General features: G+C 40.2%; 1 protein-coding gene across 1 annotated transcript; it reads right to left on the bottom strand.

Annotated features, from left to right (window-relative positions):
* Nucleotides 1–2,515: 2,515 nt before the first annotated feature.
* On the bottom strand, nt 2,516–20,089 carry LOC135085537 (gelsolin-like). The gene is made up of 12 exons (XM_063980318.1): nt 19,991–20,089; nt 13,902–14,013; nt 12,270–12,350; nt 10,977–11,051; nt 9,848–10,040; nt 6,896–7,011; nt 5,979–6,156; nt 5,502–5,602; nt 4,129–4,314; nt 3,420–3,482; nt 2,958–3,065; nt 2,516–2,632 (listed from the first exon to the last, which is right to left on the bottom strand). The coding sequence occupies exons 2-11, from the start codon at nt 14,010–14,012 to the stop codon at nt 2,964–2,966; spliced, it is 1,206 nt and encodes a 401-aa protein (XP_063836388.1). The 5' UTR covers nt 14,013; nt 19,991–20,089; the 3' UTR covers nt 2,516–2,632; nt 2,958–2,963.
* Nucleotides 20,090–22,947: the final 2,858 nt, after the last annotated feature.

Raw genomic sequence — 22,947 nt, 5'->3', positions numbered from 1 at the left:
AAAAAATATTATTGGCAGGTAGCTCTTAAGATATGTCCCCATAGTTAATGTTTACTGTCCGTGGTGTATTCCTTTCTTAGGTTTTAATATTAAACCTTTGTTTTGTCACCTGTCATCCGCATTGCACTGGAGGGAAGTCAAAACCCTAACTTCCAACTCCTATGTTCTTCTGATTAATTTCGTTGCGGGTCCAATGACATTTAACTTTCCCCCGGGACAAACTTGACCTTACTGGTTGGGTTATTGGCGGTCAAGCTGTAGGTCCTGGCTACACAGGAGTTGCAGCGGTGGGAACGAGAGATGGGAATAGTCCCGTACTTTATTGGGTAGTTTTTTGTCCACAACTAGAAGCTGTATTTTTTATAGCGCTCATGTAGACTAAATACCTTACGCATATTTTTTATCTGTCAATGCCATTGCTCCCAAACACACGCGAGTTTTATCTGTATTATCATCGCAATAAAGTTATTTATCTAAAATACATCACATAAAACCAGTTTTGTCGCAAGTTTTGCAAGAAATTACATTTTTGTCACGGTCAGAGCAGACAGACTTCTTGGCGGGAAAGCGAATCGTCATGTTTAGTAGTTTTCAAATCAAATCTGTAATTAAGTTTTATTCAATACTAATATAATTTACCAGGAATGTATCGCCGTTGATTTCCCAAATAAATAAATACAAATCAAATGTTAAATTCTAGCTTCCCGATTGCGGCTTCACCCGCATGAGATTTTGTCTGTCACAGAAAAACTTTGTCGCGCACGTCCCTGTTTCAAAAACCGGGATAAAAACTATCCTATGTCCTTTCCCGGGACTCAAACTATCTCTATGCCAAATTTCATCAAAATCAGTTCAGTGGTTTAGGCGTGAAAGAGAGACAGAAAGACAGACAGACAGACAGTTACTTTCGCATTTATAATATTAGTATAGATTCGATGGTTGAGTATCGAATTTTGTCGAATACGCAAACGATTCGAAGACGAAAGTTGTTCATGCTAGAGGTACAGGGCGCTTATACACGTCCCAAATGGTTTGCCCTACCACCACTTCGAGACAACATTACGGGCTGGTGCTGAGAAGTGGCGGAAGTTTGATTTGTTAACCGTGTTCAAAAAAGGAGGAAGGTCTATGTTTTTTAAGAGTTTAACTGAATATTGATGTGCACTAATTGAGGATTATTAATTAGTGTTTGTGATAATGAATGAGTGTAGGCAAATGAAATTAAACAGTGCAACATCACCTCAGATTCTTTTAAGTCAGCGTGAGGTTTCAGAAAAGTAAAGTGCTACATTTTTACTGAAACCCAGACATTTAATAAATAAAATAAATAAATAAAAAAACGTTTATTGCTTTTTACACATTAAAGGAATTACAAGAAACAAAAATAACATTTACATAGTGTGCGTCGCGGCGCGGGTCCCCTAGGCATGTTATGGATATTATTATGTAGGTTATGGATTATTTCGGTTATCCGAAAGTTTCGGTTACGGTTACGGATATCCATAACATCCCTGGTCCCCATGAGTGTGACTCGGATTACAGCGCGCGCGCAATTTCGCTGAAAAGAGTGATCCCGGGGGAGCGGGTGATTCATAATCATACCTACCAAGCTTTAAATAAATAATTATTACTAAGTGCCTATTTCCTGTGTGGATTTCGGAACGCATGCGGGCTGCTCGCATTTCATTATTTCATTCTAACATGTTTCTCCTATCACGCGGGCTACACGCACTCGGAATGCGGATTGGCTGCGGGCACACAATGTACGAAATCTTTGTCCTGCGTGCATCCAGCAGCATAATTTTACAGGCAAGCGGGCCAGTTCCTCGTTCGTTCGTTTCAGCCGAATGACGTCCACTGCTGGACAAAGGCCTCCCCCAAGGATTTCCACAAAGAATCCTGCCCCGCCCGCATCCAGGCACCTCTCGCGACCCTCACCAGATCGTTGGTCCACCTAGCGGGAGGCCTATGCCCACACTACGTCTTCCGGATCGTGATCGCCACTCGAGAACTGTCTGCCCCAGCGGCCATCATATCTGCGAGTTATATAAACCACTGCCACTTGATTTTAGAAATTTCGATCGACCAGTAGATCAAGCGCCGCAAGTGGAACTGAATTAGCCACACTCTTCGAAGGGATCCCGATGACATCCCCAAGCAGGCTCTGGATTGGAACCCCCAAGGAAAACGCAAACGTGGTCGCCCCAAGCAAACTTGGCGGCGCACTGTGGCAGACGAGGCGAAGAAGATCGGAAAGACTTGGAGCGAGATCAAACGCGAAGCTCAAGACCGAACGCGATGGAGGACTGTTGTGGACGCCCTCTGCCCCATCTAGGGGACATAGGACTTTAAGCCACTGCCACTTGATTTTAGCGATTCTGAGGGCTATGTCTGTCACTAAACGGCACCTTATAATATGTGATATTATAAGGTTATCTATTCCTTGAGAGTGCACACGAATGTACATTGCACTTACAATATCTACTGTAAGGGTTGGTAAATAAAGAACAACAACTTTAAATTAATATTTATTGTATAAATCTCTTGTCATGATTATAATATTCAGGTTTTTACAGATAATTTATTAAAAACTTTGATTGAGTATTTTTCTTCACAGGCGATGATTTTGTACCTGGAAAAAGAAAAGAAACAATGTTAAAAATAATACTTTTACTTAAAAAAAGGAATAAACGGAACCTACAAAAAATAATTTTCTTGTCCTTCTGTCTTATCCTTTATTTCACAAAAAAAAAGTGAAAATTAAGTTCAAATACTATTATGTCGCATTCCTAATTTTGAATTAATTAAAAACATCCGTTTTTCAAGTTGACAAAACAACAACTTGAAGTAAATTTTTTGATAACATATTTGGAGTTAATGCAGATTTCTATTTACTCGAGCGCTTATTAAATAGATTTCTATGTCGAACGTCAGTTAGTCTACAATTAAATACTCACTTAGTCTCAGACCAGTCTGTTGTGGGACATGCCGGTGTCTCTCCACGTGCTGAAATATTGCTTGAAGGCCGCGGGTTCGGTGCCCTGCGGTATCTTCACTACGGATACCTAGAAAATAATTTTCATTTTAGTTTAACAAATCAAACTATCCAGGGCGCCTGTTCACGTCCCAAATATAACTTGCCTTACCACCACTTTGGGAAAACTTCGGACACATAAAATGCACATGGGATAGTTTTTATCCTGATTTTTGGAAGGGGGAAATGCCCGCAATGAAGAAAGTAATTAAATCGAAATAAGTTCTTTTATAAAAAAAAGTATTATTGACTTAGCAGGCAGCAGGACGCGCTGGACGCAGGCCGCTACCAACCGGGCAATATGGAAAGCATTGGGAGAGGCCTATGTTCAGCAGTGAACGTCCTATAGCTGAGATGATGATGATGATGATGATTATTGACTTACCCATTTAGGGTAGTTCTTAGATGACAGGTATTCCTGTGCCTTGTTCACAGCTTCAGTTTTTTCCTGAAAAATATACCCAATTATGAGTCAAAAATCAGAGGCAGAACAGAATCAAATTCAAGCCAGGGAAACAGTCACTACAGTCAGTTTGAGTTAGTCAGAGTCTGAGTCAGCCAGACATAATCATTTATAGTTAGATGCTGTCAGCCAAAAATAGAGTCACTGTCAGCCAGGAGAGTCACCTAAAGTAACAGCCCGACTCAACTAAAAACACACCCAAAGATCCTGGGTTCGATTCCCAGTGGGGGAAAAAAATTCTGCTCGATTGGTTGATGGTAGGGACTGTACTAAATCCGCCTGGCTAGCTACCACCATCTTACATATTAGGTCAGTCATAAGTCAATGTTGACCGCATTGTTGTGTTCCGGCAGTTGGAGGTAAGATAGCCAGTTCCTTTGTGGTTGAAGATTCTGAGTGAAGCTGGTGCATACAGCATTTTGTGACTTTTGACTTTGAAGCCACGATAGCCGAACGGTGAAGGGGTCGGACTGGCCGACTCGTAATCCGGGGAAAGCCGGTTCGGTCCCCGCCGCCGCTCACTCGTGACACAAGCATATTTAGCTTAGTACGAGGGGCTAATGGGACTATTATTGATTTGTGTAACAGCAAATTGGTAACAATAAAAAAAAATTAAAAGAATGAGGCTTACCTTCGCCGAGCATTGCTTGCCTACCCACACGTAGATACTGCCACTGACGGTGTCCAGGATGTAGCAGTCTTGGGGCTTCAACTGCTCCTGCTTTAAGGGCTTCGGTAGAGCGGTCACCTTGACCTTGCCGGACGATTCGGACACTTCTGAGAGGACAACTGACTGCTCCTCGCTTCTTTCGAAAGTCTGGAATAAATATTATTACAAGATGGACGTTATTTCTACTTCGAACTCCTTCTATTTTCAACCGACTTCAAAAAAGGAGGAGGTTCTCAATTCGACCCGTATGTTTTTTTTTTTTTTTTTTCTATGTTTGTTACGCGATAACTCCGCCAATTATGAACCGATTTGAACAAATCTTTTTTCGGCGTATAGGTAATACCTCAAGGGTGGTCCCATTTAAATTTAATAATAAAAAAAACAACCCCCAAGGGTGGAAAATTGGGGATGAACTTTTTTATACGCAATATCTCCGCCGATTATAAACCAATTTGAACGATTATTTTTTTGTTGAATAGGTATTATCAAAAGGGTGGTTTCATGCGAATTTGAAGAAAATATTTCACCCCCAAGGGTGGAAAATTGGGGATGAACTTTTTTATACGCAATAATTATCTCCGCCGATTATGAACCAATTTTTTTTGGTCTCAGTGTAGGTACTGCCTACCTTCAGTGATAATAACATCAAGGTAATAATTAGTTAACTAAAAAGCAAGAAATAAGTAAAATTTTATAAAAAAAAATAAAACCGACTCCAAAAAACCTACACTAAAACGTAGAAAAATAATTACTAATTACCTACTTATTTATTAGGACGAATTATTAATATTTATGTAGGTATACCATGATTGATACTTTTGGAGTCGGTGCAGGCAAACTTTACATGTTTCATAATCTTGGCACCGACTCCAGAAGTATCAATCATGGTATACCTACATAAATATTAATAATTCGTCCTAATAAATAAGTAGGTAATTAGTTATTATTTTTCTACGTTTTAGTGTAGGTTTTTTGGAGTCGGTTTTATTTTTTTTTATAATCTTCTGATTAATTTCGTTGCGGGTCCAATGACAGTTTAACTTTTCCCCGGGACAAACTTAACCTACACTGGTTGGGTTATTGGCGGTCAAACTGTATATATATCCTGGCTATACAGGAGTTGCAGCAGTGGGGACGAGAGGTGGAGATGAAAGATGTCCCATTTAAACATGGACTCTAATGTATAGACGACCTAATAGAGGTTGAAGGAAGGCGCTGGATGCAGAAAGGTGCTGGATACAGGTCCGCTACCAACCGGGCGATGTGGAAATCATTGAGGGAGGCCTTTGTCCACCAGTGGACAGTCATAAATGCTGAATGATAATTATGGTTACCTGGTCATCACCACCTGCATTCTCTTCTGGAACGCTGTTTGGGGCACCAGATCCTAGAGCTGTGAAGAACTTCTGGACATCCACCTCGCTGGAGTATTGGTCTGAAATAATATAAATAAAGTAAATACTCGAAAAAACTGAAGTCTTAAATATTATGATATGATTTGTTGAACTTTTGGCGCTGCCTGCATTCAGATGCTTCCCGCAACCTTCAACAGATCGTCGATCCGTCTTATGACAGGCTTCTGAATCTAAAATGTTTGTGAATACTTGCGTAAAAACATAATCACGAAGACGCGCCCCACCAATTGGTCGAGGGAAGGTGCGGGGAGTTTAATCCGAGCAATCCGAGCGGCATTATTGTAGTGTGCGTGTGCACTCACGGATCATTTAGCGTGTAGTGTGTACCGATAGCACTCAAACATTAGCGGAAGAATGGTGGGGCGCGTCTTCGTGGATGAAACGATCTATATTCACCAATGATCTCCACACGTCCCCTGCCGTTGTGGTCCTGGTCCCTGATCTGGTTGGCCATAGATATGGCCTTGAGCTTCTCCACATTCTTCGCCTTCTTCCCCACGTACACCAGGATGGTCTGGTCTTGGTCCAGGATGAAGCAGTCGCCTTCGTTCATCGAGGAGATGAGGGGATCCACCTTGAAGAGAACAGATATTTTTTATTCAGAACAAGGCAGATATTTGACAGCAATCACACCTGATTTTATGTGAGATGCAGTCTAGGATGGTACATACTTGCTCAGTAACTGCCTATTCACTATCACCTTGAAAAGACCGGATTATAGTGTTCGAGAAAGACAGCAGGCAGCGAATCCCAGTCCCTGACTGTTCGCAAAAAGAGTTAAGTATGCCCGTTTTCACCATCAATCCCTATTACTTAAGTAACCCCTATGGTAGCACATTTCAGGAATTTTGTTTTCATAGGGGTCACTTAAAAATTAGGGGTTAATGGTGAAAAAGGGCAATAGTGAAACGCTTGGTGTGAGCTAAAGGAATATCAACAATATAGGCATGGTAACCTGCGTCTGGTTCGTAGGTGATGGAAGAGTCGATAGCTCGACTCTTTTTGGATTTTGCCTTACTGGCTAGATGTAGTTTTTTCGTCTTCTTTATTTGCTCAAACAAAATTATTTTTTGGGGTACTCATCATCATCATCATCTCGGCCATAGGACGTCCACTGCTGAACATAGGCCTCCCCCAATGCTTTCCATGCGCATTTCCATGTAGCGGGCCTGCGTCCAGCGCCTTCGTGCTACCTTTGTTTATACTACTACTCATTTAAGTATTGTAAGTATATTATTGTCAATGATACTGAATAAACATTTTTTCTTTCTTTCTTTCTTACCTTTATTTGGGGGTAATAAAAAGGTATTTACCTGTCGTACTCGCACGTTTCTCTTGCCTTTGACCTGGAACAGTCTCTTCTCAGCACCAGGGTTGGTGACGACGTGGTTGAAGCCCGAAGCTACACCTCCGTCCACGTATCTGATGGCTGGAAGCAACATCATCAGGCCATTTAGTCTCCACTGCAGGAGCACGACCTCTCTAAGGAAAGAAGGCCAATGGAGGATTTGGCCTGACCTCCCCACGCTGGCCAGACGGGTTGGATAGGGATAAATCTAATCTAAATATACAGTGTGTCCGGGCATGTAGTGATCAAACTTTAAGGGCGTAATTTATGGACAATTTTATCGGTGAAAATACTTTAATTAAATTCGTTTTGTAGAATGGCTCAAATACTAATAATACAATGCAAATAAAACATACCTTAACGACCTGGTTTTTCTTGTGTTGGAAAATAACTGAAAATGAAGTGAAAAAAGTCATGTTTTTTTCTAATTAAATCCATTCTTACTCCCTTAAAATGCATAAAACTTGTATCTGTTTTCTACTTTTACTAGTAGATAATTTTATTGGCTATCGCATGATATAAAATATTTGCTTATTAATGTTAAGTTACCCACGCTATCACTTGTTTTTGAAGGAAAAGGTGAAAACTTAAAATTAAAAATTTAAATCCTTGTAAATATTATGCGAGAAATGGGTTAAGCCCCAAATTTAAAATATTTTCGCTGATAAAATTGTCCATAGATGACGCCCTTAAAGTTTGATCACTACATGCCCGGAAACACTGTATATGTGTAATACAGGCTTTTTCAGAACCTACTTCAGGCACCAGTCTTCACAATACGGGTATATGATATGCCAGGCCAAAGCATCGATTAGCACACTAGCAAATAATGTATCACAGAATGACAAACTATTGTATCTTTCCTATGTGCTGTCGTGTGTACCTAATATCTTGTCAAATATTGTCTCAATACCTAGACCCATTGTGAAAAAAATAAATATATTTTTTTTATTATTATAACTCAAAGGTGACTGACTGATTGACTGACATAGTGATATATCAACGCACAGCCTAAACCGGACGGATCGGGCTGAAATTTGGCATGCTGGTAGATGTTATGACGTAGGCATCCGCCAAGAAAGGATTTTACGAAACTCCACCCCTAAGGGGGTAAAACGGGATACACGCGTACGAAGTCGCGGGGGGCCGCTAGTTCAATATACACAAAAAAAAAAGAAATCTTTCCACTTTAAAATATATTATTATGTGTAGATAAAAGTGTAAAAATCTAACTGTTGACTTTGACATCCGCATCATTGATCATTACAACAACAGGACAAAAGGCCAATTATGTACTTAAAAGGAACGGTATAATTAGATCAATTAGTAAGCCGTTGTCAATTCAAGAGTAGAAACTAGTTTCTGAGATCATCTCAATGATGTTGAAACGATATTTCAATGTTTTAGATGTTTGTTCGTTCGTTTCAATACTTTCAATCAGGGATGTTATGGATATGAAGTTTCGGTTATGGATACGGTTACGGATATTAGAATAATATTATACCGGTTACGGTTACGGATATGAAATCATTTCGGATTTCAGTTACGGATATTAGAATTTTAAAAATGACAAATTCAAACAACAAGATGCTGTGCGACATATTTATCCAAGATAATATGACGGCACCTATGATAAAGGTGAAACAGGCGGGGATATCAGATTGTGCCAGGGAATGCCAGACAAGTAACAAATACAAATATTAAAAAACATTAAGATTTAGACTCCGGTTCCGCCTTTATCCGAAACTATCCGAAACTTTTGAATCGGTTTCGGTTACGGATATTTTTTTATTTCGGATATCCGATAGTTTCGGTTACAGTTACGGATATCCATAACATCCCTGGTTTCAATCGAAAGACGCAATGCTGGTAAAAGGCCTCCCCCAAGGATTTCCACGAAGACCGGAATTGCGCAGACGCTGCTCGCGACTTCCACTAGATCGTCAGTCCATCGAGTGAGAGCTCGGAGTTTCGCTATGGGATCGAATCAGAAATTAAAAGATCCGTTGGAGTACCTACCAAAGTAACTGAATGGCCCGAAGAATTGCCAAACATAATTTCAGAACTTTTTTATGGGTAAATATTACAACGTACGCAGAACAGTAAATATTACAACGTACGAAGAGAATAGTACGCAGCACTGACGGCCGATGGGGCAGCAAGGTTCTGGAGTGAAGGCCGTGCACCGGGAAACGCAGCGTGAGACGTCCACCCACAAGGTGGACCGACGACATCATAAAGGTAGCAGGAAGGCGCTAGACGCAGGCCGCTACCAACCGGGCAGCATGGAAAGCATTGGGGAAGGCCTATGTTCATTGTCCAGCAGTGGACGTCCTGTGGCTGACATGATGGATGTTTTATATTTTGTATTTTAGTATTAGAAATAAGCTCAATTGTATTTAAAGTGCATGTAATTTGGTGCCAAATAAACATTATTGGTCGTCGCGGTGTATGTAACTATGTAATGGAATCTAAGAATTTAAATTACACGCATTTCTAATTCTTGTGTCGCCATGAAACTTGGCAATTATATGTAGATTAGATGACAATACAATATTATGGTACCATCGAGCTGGTCTGATGATGGGACTGGAAGGTGGCCATAAGAACTCCTAAACAAAATTTCGGAAACTCATCGAGTTTGGGTTAATTTTTTAACTATTTTTTTTTCTTAAATTCTACTAGCTTTCCGCCCGCGGCTTCGCCCGCGTGAAATTTTTTCTGTCACAGAAAAACTTTATCGCGCGCGCGTTCCTGTTTCAGAAACCGGGATAAAACTGCCCTATGTCCTTTCCCGGGACTCAAACTATCTCTATGCCAAATTTCATCAAAATCGGTTCAGTGGTTTAGGCGTGAAAGCAAGACAGACAGACAGAGTTACTTTCGCATTTATAATATTAGTATAGACTATACTAACCTGGTTGGAAATATCCCAAAAACTGCGCGCTCTCATAGCCCATAGCCTCTCTGTGCTGGATGGCGGCGCCGTTGAACTTGTCATCCAAGCCGACTGTCAAGATGGCCGCTGCCCCCGACTCGTCCTGGGTGGACTGACTGCCGATCCAGTAGTGGATATCGTGGGCGAGGTTGTTGCGTTTGTCTGCTGTCGTCTGAATAACGTATAGATAAATATATTAACGTATAGTCAATTTTATGCAGCTTACTATTTTATTTATTTTATTTTTACCAATGGTCCGTGACCCTCACTCGGCATGGGGCACACTGAAAACCAGCGCCGTGGCCTTCGTCACCGTGGGCCACGGCATATGCTGAGTGGGGTCCCGTTGCAGTGGGCATCTTGTTGGTGAATGGGTGGCACTGCTCAGTTTGCTCTTGTTTTTATGTTTTTTTTTCTTCTTCCATTATTATGTGCCACTGTCATGTCTATGTAATTGCCTGTATTTGTGTGATGTCCATTGTAATAAATGTATCTTTCTTTCTTTCTTTCTATAAAGAAAGATTTATTGCAATGAATCACACAATGACAAAAAGGAGGCAGAGAAAAAGTTTCTAAATGAACTTTTTAAAGGAAGAAAAAGTGTACTGAGCTGTGTCACCTTGCCGCAAGTGTAACCTCACTCAGCTATGCTGTGGCTTAGGCCGTTCACCGTAGGAAGCCGACCTTGCTCAAGATACTAATCACCATCAACCCCTTATTTTTAAGTGACCCCTGTGAAAACAAAATTCCTGTTATGTGTTACCATAGGGGTCACTTAAAAATTAGGGATTGATGGTGAAAACGGGCATAAGTCTAAGTTGTAATAGTTTATTGACAGTATCTTAGTTGCCAGTCAGTGGCACATGGGCGTACCCAGCTTCTGCCCTAAGGCTGGTTTTAGTGTCACGCAGACCGTCCGGTGCGGACCCGCTCCGCACGGCCAATCTGTATGAACTTCTAGGGAGCGTTTTAGAGTAATGCGGTCCGGAGGAACCGCTCCGCTCCCTAGCAGTTCATACAAATCGGCTGTGCGGAGCGATCCGCGTGACACTAAAACCAGCCCAAGGGGGTAAGATTTTTAGGTCGGTTGATTCAAAAATATTCGTACCTTCAAAACGATGTAGGAGTCCCCCTTGTAGAATTTTCCATAGTCATTCTGAGCAACTGGTACCGGATCGAAATTCTGAAATGAAAAGGAGAAGATAGTCTGAATAATCTTAAACTTTATTATTGGAACTTTATGTCTGAAGTTCAGTAAAATCAATTGAGGGTTTCCATGTTGATATTTTCTAGTACTTTTGGATGTTGTGCTGAATACTAACGGACTACTTAAGAAATGCAATGTGGGCCTTCTGACTTGGTGGACCGATGATCTGGTGACGTTCGCGGGAAGCTCTTGGATACAGGCAGCGCAGGACCGGTCGTTGTAGAAACCCTTGAGGGAGGCCCTTGTCCAGCAGTGGACGTGCTTTGGCTGAACGGGACTATTCCCACCTCTCTTTCCCACTGCAGCAACTCCTGTGTAGCCAGGATCTCCAGCTTTACCGCCAATAAAACCCAACCAGTGAAGGTCAAGTCTGTCCCGGGGGAAAGTTAAACTGTCATTGGACCCGCAACGAAATTAATCAGAAGAACATAGGAAGAGAGGAGTATGCAGGCAGCGCAGGATCGTTATTATGGAAATCCTTGGGGGAGGCCTATGTCCAGCAGTGAACGCTTGACTGAAATGATGTGCTAGAAGTTGCGAGATTATGAGATCAACTACAGTTTACTAAAGGGAGCAAATTTGAAATTGTTCAATTCCGAGCTGGCATAGTGCTGGGGGATCAGGATCACAACATGTTGGTTTTCTTTATACAGGGTGTCCTAGAATGGGTGAATCAAACTGCTAGGGGAGGTAGCTTTACTATCCCTAAAAAATATGAAAAAAAATAAAGCGCATCCTTATGCGCTTCCTTAAACAAACAAAAAAAATTTGAAAAAAGGAAATAAATCAGCTTTGCTTGTATCTGACTATAATTGCTGCGTTTGGAGTTTATTTGTACTTTTTTCTTACTAATATTAATTGTACATGATCGCTTCGTTTATCTGTAAACAAACTTTCGAAAATAATGACTAGATTTCGAGTTTAGAACACTATTAAAAAAACCGAACTCAAAAATTTTTTTTCATATGTTTTAGGAATATCACATAAGTAGAGCTACCTCCCCTAGCAATTTGATTCACCCATTCTGGGACACCCTGTATAAGCACTATTCAGGGCAAAAAACTCTGATACCGCGATGCAGGTTTATAGGCGAGGAGTAGTGTGCCATAATAAGCACGAATCAGCGCCATCTATTGAGTGATTCCTGCCACCAGTTTGTAGTGGCGAGTCAATAGATGTCGCCACATTACGTACCTCTATCCTCCAGACTTCAACGCCAGCTCGCTGGCCAGCATTGGCAAAGGCTGGGTGGACCTTGGCCTTGCTTCTGGCATCCTAGAAACAAGAAAACTATTTTAAGACAGATATTAGTAGCTGACAGACACCCTGGAATTACTTTACCCTACTGCCCAAAAAAGAGAGTATTATTTTAGTATAATAATATAATAAACTAAGGGTAGTGCGCCACGTAGTACCATCTCTATGAAAACAAATGTCAGATTGATTGGTTTTAATGATTCCAGACCGACGGATTAGCAAGCTGAAGTGGCAATGGGCAGGGCACATAGTACGCAGAACTGACGGCCGATGGGGCAGCAAGGTTCTGGAGTGGAGGCCGCGTACCGGAAAACGCAGCGTGCGATGTCCACCCTCAAGGTAGACCGACGACATTATAAAGGTAGCAGGTAAGCGCTGGACGCAGGCCGCTACCAATCGATCAACATGGAAAGAATTGGGGGAGGCCTATTTTCAGCAGTAGACGTCCTATGGCTGAGATGATGATGATGATGATGACCACATTCGTCCCTAAGGCTGCATTTCCACCAGAAAAGAAGAAAGAACCAAGAGAATCGCTTCATTTACATCGTAAAGCGATTCTATTGGTTCTTTACAAACACATCTCTCGCTACGCATCGTCGCACATCCCTTGTGGAAATGCAGTTAGTATTTAATATTTATAAGAAAGGCTATGAGGACTTATTCAATAAGCCCATCATAATAGTAGATTGGACATTTTGGGAATTGGACGTTTCGGGAATTGGACATTTCAAGAAATGGACATTCCGTGAATTGGACATTTTGAAAGCGTTGGACATTTTGGGAATTGGACATTCTGAACCTGAACGAGCCTTAAGCGACAGGAAGTTTTCCGCATCAGCTAGTAAGGTCTTAGCATAAGTGACGTGCTTTTTTCTCGTGCCGGACGGAACGGGACGATTTCTTGACATCGTTGCATTTAAAAACATAGCAATAAAGTATATGTGGCGAAAAACACGCACGGAACGGGACTCCGTCGCCGTTTACATTTTTTTTATCCACAACGAGGAAGCTCTTCTCACCTGATGGTAAGTGGAAGCGAGCTTCACCCGGAATCCTCAACCACGGAGAAACTGGCTATCTTACCTCTAACTGTCGGAACACAATAATGCTGTTAACATTGTTGTTATGGCGACAGACTTTGGTAAGATGGTGGTAGCTAGCCAAGCTGACTTAGAACAAGCCCTACCATCAACCAAACCGAACAGAAAAATCTGCCCCCACTGGGAATCGAACCCGGGACCTCTGCGTCTGAAGCAGGTGGTCTTACCACTAGACCACAGAAGCGGTTAATTATGAACGTAGCCCGTCCCGTCCTCGTCCCGTCCGAGGAATTACCCGTTACGTATGCTATGACCTTTAATTACTATGGCTGGTTTTAGTGTCACGCGGAGCGTCCGGTGCGGACCCGCTCCGCACGGCCAATCTGTATGAACTTCTAGGGAACGTTTTAGAGTAATGCGGTCCGGAGGAACCGCTCGCTCCCTAGCAGTTCATACAGATCGGCTGTGCGGAGCGATCCGCACTGACAGTCCACGTGACACTAAAACCAGCCTAAGCCATGTTTACCTTGTCCGTGAGCGAGGTGATGTGCGTAGACACAGGAGCTTGTGTAGCGGTGACACGAGCTTGCGCGTGCGCTGCTAGCGCCACCACGCACAATGCTATTAACAGCTTCATGCTGGGAACAAAACGTAAAATACTATAAATCTAGCACTTAACTCAGTCAGTACCTGAGGTGTGGGAGCGGTTTACGTAACGTCAAACGTCTCTTTTTGGGATGTACTGTCCTGTTGAAGGGCGCCCAGTGATTCTGCCAATGTCAACTCCTATAGTCTGGTCTGCGAGCACGTAGAATTTTGTCCAATGACCCCAAGCTACCCATCCTTATAGCTCGCGCGTAATTATGTTGCTGTCGCGCTCGCACACTCACTGCGGGCACCCGTCGCACAGTCGCGACAGCAATATAATTACACGCGAGCGATAACAATGGGTTATTGGACAAAATTCTACGTGCTTACAGACCAGAGCCCCGATTACGGTAACTTTTAACGTCAACAATCCAGACACGCTTCTCGATTCTGCGATACGATTGGTCGTTCAACAGCGTATAGTCCAGTCATTTAAGCTTAAATTAGGTAAGAATCTCGGAATTAGAGATACCCAGCTGTAAGTCTGTAAATACTTGTATATTGACACCCTAAAAGTTGTCTCAAAACCTACATATGGTAGGGTGTAAGCAACTATTAAATTTTAAGGTCAAAGGTCACAAAAATCGGTTTTTTGCGCTTTTTTTGGAAATATCTCATTTCCTATGGGTTTTTTGCTATTTGTATTTATTATCAATATTGTAGAATACTAAATTCTCTACAAATTTTGTTTAAAAAATTTTTTTATACGGTGAACCGTTTTCGAGATAGAGGGCGGAGAGCGCGCGGTCACTGCATCACTTCAGGTCAACTTAAGCGGTTTAGGTTTTTCATACAAAAGGATTTTCCCGCTAATTCCCGTGGGAATTTCGGTAATTACTTGTTGTAAATAAGCTTTAAGTTTACTAAGGTACCTACATGCCAAATTTCAAGCGTCTAACTTCCGTTAAGCGTTTAGATTTTTCATACAAAAGGATTTTTCCGCTAATTCCTGTTTCCGTGGGAATTCCTAAGTAAACTATAACCTGCCCAGGTGTATGAAGAATAATTGTACCAAGTTTCGTTAAAATCCGTCGAGTAGTTTTTGTTTCTATAAGGAACATACAGACGGACAGACAGACAGACAAAAATTTTACTGATTGCATTTTTGGCATCAGTATCGATCACTAATCACCCCCTGATAGTTATTTTGAAAATATATTTCATGTATAGAATTCTGTCCGTCTGTATGTTCCTTATAGAAACAAAAACTACTCGACGGATTTTAACGAAACTTGGTACAATTATTCTTCATACACCTGGGCAGGTTATAGTATACTTAGAAATTCCCACGGGAACAGGAATTAGCGGGAAAATCCTTTTGTATGAAAAATCTAAACGCTTAACGGAAGTTAGACGCTTGAAATTTGGCATGTAGGTACATTAGTAAACTCAAAGCTTAGTTACAACAAGGAATTACCGAAATTCCCACAGGAATTAGCGGGAAAATCCTTTTGTATGAAAAATCTAAACCGCTTAAGTAGACCTGAAGTGATGCAGTGACCGCGCGCTCTCCGCCCTCTATCTCGAAAACGGTTCACCGTATAAAAAAAGTTTTTAAACAAAATTTGTAGAGAATTTAGTATTCTACAATATTGATAATAAATACAAATAGCAAAAAACCCACAGGAAATGAGATATTTCTAAAAAAAGCGCAAAAAACCGATTTTTGTGACCGTTGACCTTGAAATTTAATAGTTGCTTACACCCTACCATATGTAGGTTTTGAGACAACTTTTAGGGTGTCAATATACACGTATTTACAGACTTACAGCTGGGTATCTCGAATTCCGAGGTGAACTTACTATAATGACTGGACTAGTAAGTCAGCTGTTTTGACCAATCATATCGCAGAATCGAGAAGCGTGTCTGGATTGTTGACGTTAAAAGTTACCGTAATCGGGGCTCAGGCTTTACTTACAACTCGGTCTAGTTAACTGCGCACCTGGTAGCTGTGACGTCACATCGACGCTCTGGTCTGTGTTTTTCTTTAAGTTTATTTATTGGGCTTACAAATACCACCAATATTGATGGAGAACCATGTTTGTATTAGAAGAAAATCCGCGGGAGGTGCGATTTATTTGACGCCTATAGTCTGGTCCGGACTATTGTGTATTTTGTAAAGATCCCTGTTTCCTGAAAACAATCATCTTCCCAACTCTCCGACCTTTAAAACAGTTTATAACCGACCTGCAAACATGTTATTTGTTGACTTGATACATGAATGGATACAATGAATCAGTTAGTCAAGAATAGGTATAGAATGAGTCAATAATGACATTGAAACTGCCTATGTAGCAAGCGAGTGTAGTATAGCAGACAGACTAAAAAGTTTTTATTTCAACTAATAGGTCTAGAAGTTTTAGCCACAACGAGGAAGCTCTTGGCCTGCATTTCGAGGTATTCCACGCATTTTCAGGCGTACCTACCTAAACTATTTCAAGTATTAAAAGTACCAGGGTAACATAACATAGGTGGACTTCAAGGTATAGCTTAGATGCGCTTCATTTTTATTATATTGGTATCATATAGTTGATTCGTAGTAACACCTTTCATCTTCTCTTCCAATCAGTACCTAACCCAAAAATCCTGGAAGACCATTCTGGGGTGCATAAGCCCCTGCTTTATATGGGAGGGGGGGATTGCCCCGGGTGCCAAGCCATGCTACGCCGCTTAGAAGTAAGCTTCACATGAGATCCTTATCCACAGAGGAACTGGCTATCTTTCCGGAACCCAACAATGCTGTTACTATTCTTCTGATTAATTTTGTTGCGGGTCCAGTGACATACTTTCCCCGGGGACCAACTTGACCTTCACTGGTTGGGTTATTGGCGGTCAAGCTGTAGATCCTGGCTACACAGGAGTTGCAGCGGTGGGAACGAAAGGAGATGGTGGTGTAAGTATTTTAACCTACTTATATGATATAGGAAAATAATAAAGTTAGGATTGTTACATCCTAACTTTCGCGAAGAAAAATAGAATGTAGATTAAAAGAATTTTAAAATATGGCCTCACTCGTAACAATTTTAAAACACAGTGAATAAATTAACCTTGCACCACATCTCTTGCACTATTCATAACAAAAACTTAATATGACTCGAGCAACCGTGAGTAAGAAGGTATGACCAATAGAAATTGATAACTTTTGTGACAAAAACTGCACCTAAAAATAAAAAAAATATTTTTTGAATTCGGTTAATAAAGCCTCATAACATTGAGAACCTAGTCTATGTATCTAATAACTAGCTTTCAGCCCGCGGCTTCGCCCGCCTAGAATTTTGTCTGTCACAGAAAAACTTTATCACGCGCGTTCCTGTTTCAAAAACCGGGATAAAAAACTATCCTATGCCAAATTGCATCTAAATCGGTGCAGTGGTTTAGGCGTGAAAGAGAGACAGACAGACAGACAGAGTTACTTTCGCATTTATAATATTAGTATAGAAGGATAGAATAAAATGAGCAAACTTATCTTTGGCTGCGGGTACTGGAACAGTTTTAACCTTTTTTTGAGTCGATTTTTATCATTGCATACAAAATTGCCGGCTTCTACAAGCTCTGATATAAGGATAAAAGATTCCCCTGTGATTAGACCCAGGAAAATCTTTGTTAGATTAGATCTAATTAAAATTCTGAACGAGTTTTTATGTACGGAAACACATCGTTTAATCCTGGCGACTAAGTAGCTTTGATTCAGTATTTATCAAGTAAAATAAATTATGTAGAAGGAAACTACTCCCTACTACTAAACATTTGCTTAGTCATACATGTCTATTATCATCATCATCAGGTCATTTAGTCTCCACTGCAGGAGCTCGACCCTCTCTAATACCAGAGGCAAATGGAGGATTTGTCCTACACTCCCCACGCTGGCCTGACGGGTTGGGGAGGCCTGATGTTCGCATATTTGTCCCTTAGGCTGAGTGGCACCACCAACTTTAACGGTGCTTTTTGTATGGAATTTGACAGATTTTTGACATTTGATGGTGCAACCAAGCCTTACGCCCGTATTCACAAACGATGCTTGCTTAAGTGAAGCAGCAAATCGAACGCACGGCGTTGAATAGAGCTCTCTGATTGGTTTGTGTGTCACCCTGTGCGTCCACGCGCACTGTGAGACCTCATAGTAATGTTTGTGATGGGCGTAGGTGGTCTTTTTTTTCTCTGACGAAACCACACGGCCAGCCAATCTATACTAATGTCTATCTGTCTTGCTTTCACGCCTAAACCACTGAACCGATTTTGATGAATTTTGGCATAGAGATAGTTTGAGTCCCTGGAAAGGACATAGGATAGTTTTTATCCCTGTTTTTGAAACAGGGAAGCGCGCGATAAAGGTTTTCTGTGATAGACACAATTCCACGCAGGCGAAGCCGCGGGCGGAAAGCTAGTGTCTAAATAAAATCGTAATTAAATATAAATACTATATCTCTTAACCTGTAATATAACTTATCAAATATGTCACAATTAAGTTTATAGGTTAAGTAAACAATTGTGATAACTAACAGATAAATGAACAAACAACATTTGACATAATGTTGTTTAGTTAAAACTACGATAATTTAAGCTAAAATATTTCTTCTAAGTTACAAATCATCATCAACAGCCCTTTACAGTCCACTGCTGGACTATGAGCCTCCTCCACTATAGTGGAGGGTTTTGCCATAATCTCCACGCTTGGCAGGCGGGTTTGAGAGCGCAGTTTAAAAGACTGATGTTTTTCAGAGAGCGCTGCTGCCCATTCTCTGTTTGATGTGTAGTCCTTAAGTCGCCTCTTACGACACCCGCGGGAAGAGTAGGGGTTGGTGACAAATGTATTCTACTCTGCCGTCACCACACGGCTTAAGTTACAAATCACGTCTGATTAAAATAATAATAAATACCACCTAATAAATGATGGTTTATAAAATAAACAATCATATTATTAAAAAATATTAATATAAAATGTATTTTTCTAGTAGATAATAATTTTTACTCCTTGAAGATTAAACGGGACTATTCCCACCTCTCGTTCCCACCGCTGCAACCATAATATGCAGCCAGGATCTACAGCTTGACCGCTCAACCCAACCAGTGAAGGTCAAGTTTGTCCCGGGGGAAAGTTAAACTGTCATTGAAGTGTTATCTAATAGTTAGTAGTTAATTTCCAAGCTGCTATTGAAATTTGAAACATCTATATCAAACATTCGGTTTATTATAAAACATCTACCCTCCTATTCATAAATAAACAACAAGTTTCCATAACACTGTTTTGTCTATTTCATATATTATTATTATCTTATAGTATGTAGGATAAATAAAATTAGAATAATTTCGAACTCCTCCTATGTTCTTCTGATTTAATTTCGTTGCGGGTCCAATGACAGTTTAATTTTCCCCGGGACAAACTTGACCTTCATTGGTTGGGTTTTTATGACGGTCAAGCTGTAGATCCTGGCTACACAGGAGTTGCGGTGGTGGGAACGAGAGGTGGGAATAGACCCGTAATAGTATATAGGAACCTATATCCATATTTTAGGAGCGACTCATAATGTATAAAAATACCACGATTAAATTTAATTAAGATAAAGTTGTACCTATTGTAAAATTGTTCTTAGAGCTTATTAAAAAAATATGGAGACTGATTACAAAATCACTCTGTATATCAAAATGAATTGCTATTCGTTTGTCTTTCTATTGCTAAAACTCAAGATCTGGACTGATTTAGCTGAATTTGGTTTAGAAAATGGATTGTTACAAAAGAAAAATCATCGGTACGAAAGTCCGCCGGGGCAGTTAGTCACTGTTATTATAAAGAGTAAAGATTTGACTGTTTGTAAGGAATAGGCTCCAAAACTATTAACTGATTTCAAAAATTCTTTACTATTAGAATCCTGACATCATGGCTGGCTATCATAGAATATTTTAAAAAGCGATACGAACTTCGCCGTGTCACTTAGTACTCGTAAATAAATAAAATAAAAAATTACTTACATTGTTACTTCAACTTTGTATGCGCGTGCGTCGAACGAAAGCGCGACACTGACTGGTTTCAAGTCAGAATGGTACGTCAGACGGCGTAAACATTTCTGTTATATAAAGAGGTACCTAGTTATATCTTGACCCGTGGATTCGCTTGACGTAATAAGTGGCAGAAATCGGAACTAATAAATCCAGTAGTAAGTAATAACACAGAATAATAATAAGTACTGTAATAAGTAGTAGTGTATTTTTCACATCCTGAACATAAGTTTTTTGTAATTGTTTTAAGTCTTTTTTGTTTTTTTTTTTGTAGTAGGTAATCAGACTCTGTGTGTTTTAGTTTTTATTACGATGACCCCAGTGCCCCAAAGGTCCTTGCTGAAAACCAGTGTCGTGGCACCAGTGTCATGACTAATGCTGAGTCAGGGACCTTTTTGGCACATTTGGCATATTGTGTGTAAAAGTGCTTTTTTAAAGCCTATTTACAGAAATAAATGAGTTTTATGAGTTTTACAGGGCACTCAAAGCTATTTTAATTTAATTGGGATATGGTTTCGTTTTTGTTCATTTATGTATTTATCATGTATTGTGTGCCAAATAAACAGTAGGTATTCTATTCTATTCTACGATCTAAAGTCTGTAACAAAACAACGCTCAAAAGAGCCTGGATTGAATTTTTAAATATTCTTTCTTTCAGCAACGTGGCCCTGACAACTGACTGGAAAATGAGGAGATCCGAAAACGAACTGTCGCTGACATAGCCCGACGGATTAGCAAGCTGAAGTGGCAATGGGCAGGGCATAGTAGGTACGCAGAACTGACGGCCGATGGGGCAGCAAGGTTCTGGAGTGGAGGCCGCGTACCGGAAAACGCAGCGTTGTGGGACGTCCACCCACGAGGTTGACCGATGACAACATAATATAGGTAGCAGGAAGGCGCTTGATGCAGGCTGCTACCAAGCGGCCAATCCAGTAATCATCGGGGAAGACCTATGTTCAGCTGTGGCCTGTGGGCATTCAACAGACAGACAAACTAACTTTATTTTTATTATTTATAATTATAAATTAAGCATAAATCACAATTTATTTGTGTACAATTTTTATTTACTAGGAATAATAATCGCTAATGTTATTAGTAGTTAGTTCACAGGGTAATTCTGCAAAGAGTAAATATTGATTTAGTAACTTGCGAAAAATTTAAGTATCGAGGTTGCAGGTTCATGTATCGCTGGGGGCAAATGTGCAATACTACCCGTTCGCACTAAGTTTGCCGGTCCGTGGAATGCGCGTCCCCTCTCCCAACCGCGATTACAATTAGTTAGTGATTAAACGCAACTAATGTGTCTTATTTTACGCAAATACACAATTTTTATCAATAACAATAAATAAAAAATATTTTAAATATAGTTTGTTAAAGTTATAGACGCTTCATTTTGAGTGACGTCATTATCGCCAGCGGCAAACTTAAAGCGAACGGATAAAGTAGTATGTATTTGTATGATATTAAGAAGTAATGTAATGCGCTACCGACAGATAAGGATATTTCTATTAGATGCCCCTCCGAACTCCATAATTGCCTATAGCAGTCAATGCAATTTTGACAGAGAAATAAATCCATAAAATAAAACGCTGAAAATTATAAAGGGTTAAAAAGTTCCAAAACAAATAATTTAAATTTTATGTAATTTTCTTCATTCACGTTAAAAAACATTACGTTCCTGAACGTTTTGTTCAAAATACCTACTTATGTCATCACGCTTATTGTAAGTATTTTAAGTAAGTAGTAGATATTTAAATTTTACTTACCATACTATTTATTTAAAGACTAACCCATCATAGTAAGAGATAAACTCGTGAATCACTAACCAGAACCGCTACTCGTTCGGGGAACAGATAGCGAAATAAATAATATAAATAACTTATTTACTTAGGTTTCCTATTATTCTTCCTTATTTAATAAAAGGTGATTCAGTTTTTGGAACCGTAAATGGACAAACAACATCACGAAAGACGTTTTGATGTAAAAAAACGCCAAGTTGTACCTACATATTGCTAGCATTCTACAAAGTTTTCAGATCTCATGAAAAGCCAAGCTTCGAACATAGGGTCTTAGTTTTATTTTTGCTTAACAAGGCAGGTATTCTTCTTCTTTCGTGTCAGCCCAAAACTCCGCTACAAGAGTGGCGTTGTCAGCAGCATTCATTAAATCCTCCTGCGTGCAGTTGCTAGGGCACTCAGGCAGGGCACAACATCATTTGCTTCATCGACTGGGGGACAAAACCGCACCTGCACTCCATGTTTGAGCCATCCAAGATTCAATCCAAGGCAGGTATTTGACCGCAATCGTACCTGGTGTTCGTGGGATGCAGTCTAGGATGGTACATATCTGCCCTGTAAGTGCCTATTCACTCTCGCCTTGAAAAGGTCCGGATTATAATGTTCGGGAAAGACAGTAGCAAGTTTTACATCAGTCTAAAATGGTTTGCTGAATCAAAAAATACGTCAAAAAGTGCTAAAAATTTTAAACCAACTTAGGGTAAACTTCCAGTCTTTGGACTCATAAAGGCCATGTCGTAGTTTAGTTATTGGACAGTATTTTATTGAATTAGAAATAGATTTTTTTTATAAACAATTAAGAATTAGACTGGGAGATAAAAGGGCGTTAAGTTGCAATTTTAATTTGAAGTTTTATTTTTAATTTTAATGACATGTTCAAGGGGTGTTTTTTTACCCTAACTCATTTTAGGTTAGTCATTTTCAAGGTTTAGACTGAAGTACTTAAAAATAGTTGTGTCCTGGGATAATTATTAAATAAACTACCCACAGCTTGTCTAAGTACTTAGTATCAGTTGAATCAGGTATCTTACTATTCTATTGTACCTACTTAGTTTTAACCGGTAGGTTAAAGTTATAATTAAATAATTATCTCGTACTTACCTAAATTTGGAAAAGTCCAGTAATAAATGAAAC

Source organism: Ostrinia nubilalis, chromosome 28, assembly GCF_963855985.1.
Source record: "Ostrinia nubilalis chromosome 28, ilOstNubi1.1, whole genome shotgun sequence".
Lineage (NCBI taxonomy): Eukaryota > Metazoa > Arthropoda > Insecta > Lepidoptera > Crambidae > Ostrinia > Ostrinia nubilalis.
Note: the sequence above shows the minus strand (reverse complement) of the source record. Positions and strands in the feature narration are given on the sequence as shown.

Excerpts from the sequence above, each read along its gene's own strand:
- LOC135085537 (XM_063980318.1), bottom strand. The coding sequence starts at position 14,012 with ATGAAGCTGTTAATAGCATTGTGCGTGGTGGCGCTAGCAGCGCACGCG. Across the intron at positions 6,157-6,895 it reads GAAACGTGCGAGTACGACAG|GTGGATCCCCTCATCTCCTC; the intron begins GTAAATACCTTT and ends GTTCTCTTCAAG. Across the intron at positions 3,483-4,128 it reads GCAAGCAATGCTCGGCGAAG|GAAAAAACTGAAGCTGTGAA; the intron begins GTAAGCCTCATT and ends TATATTTTTCAG.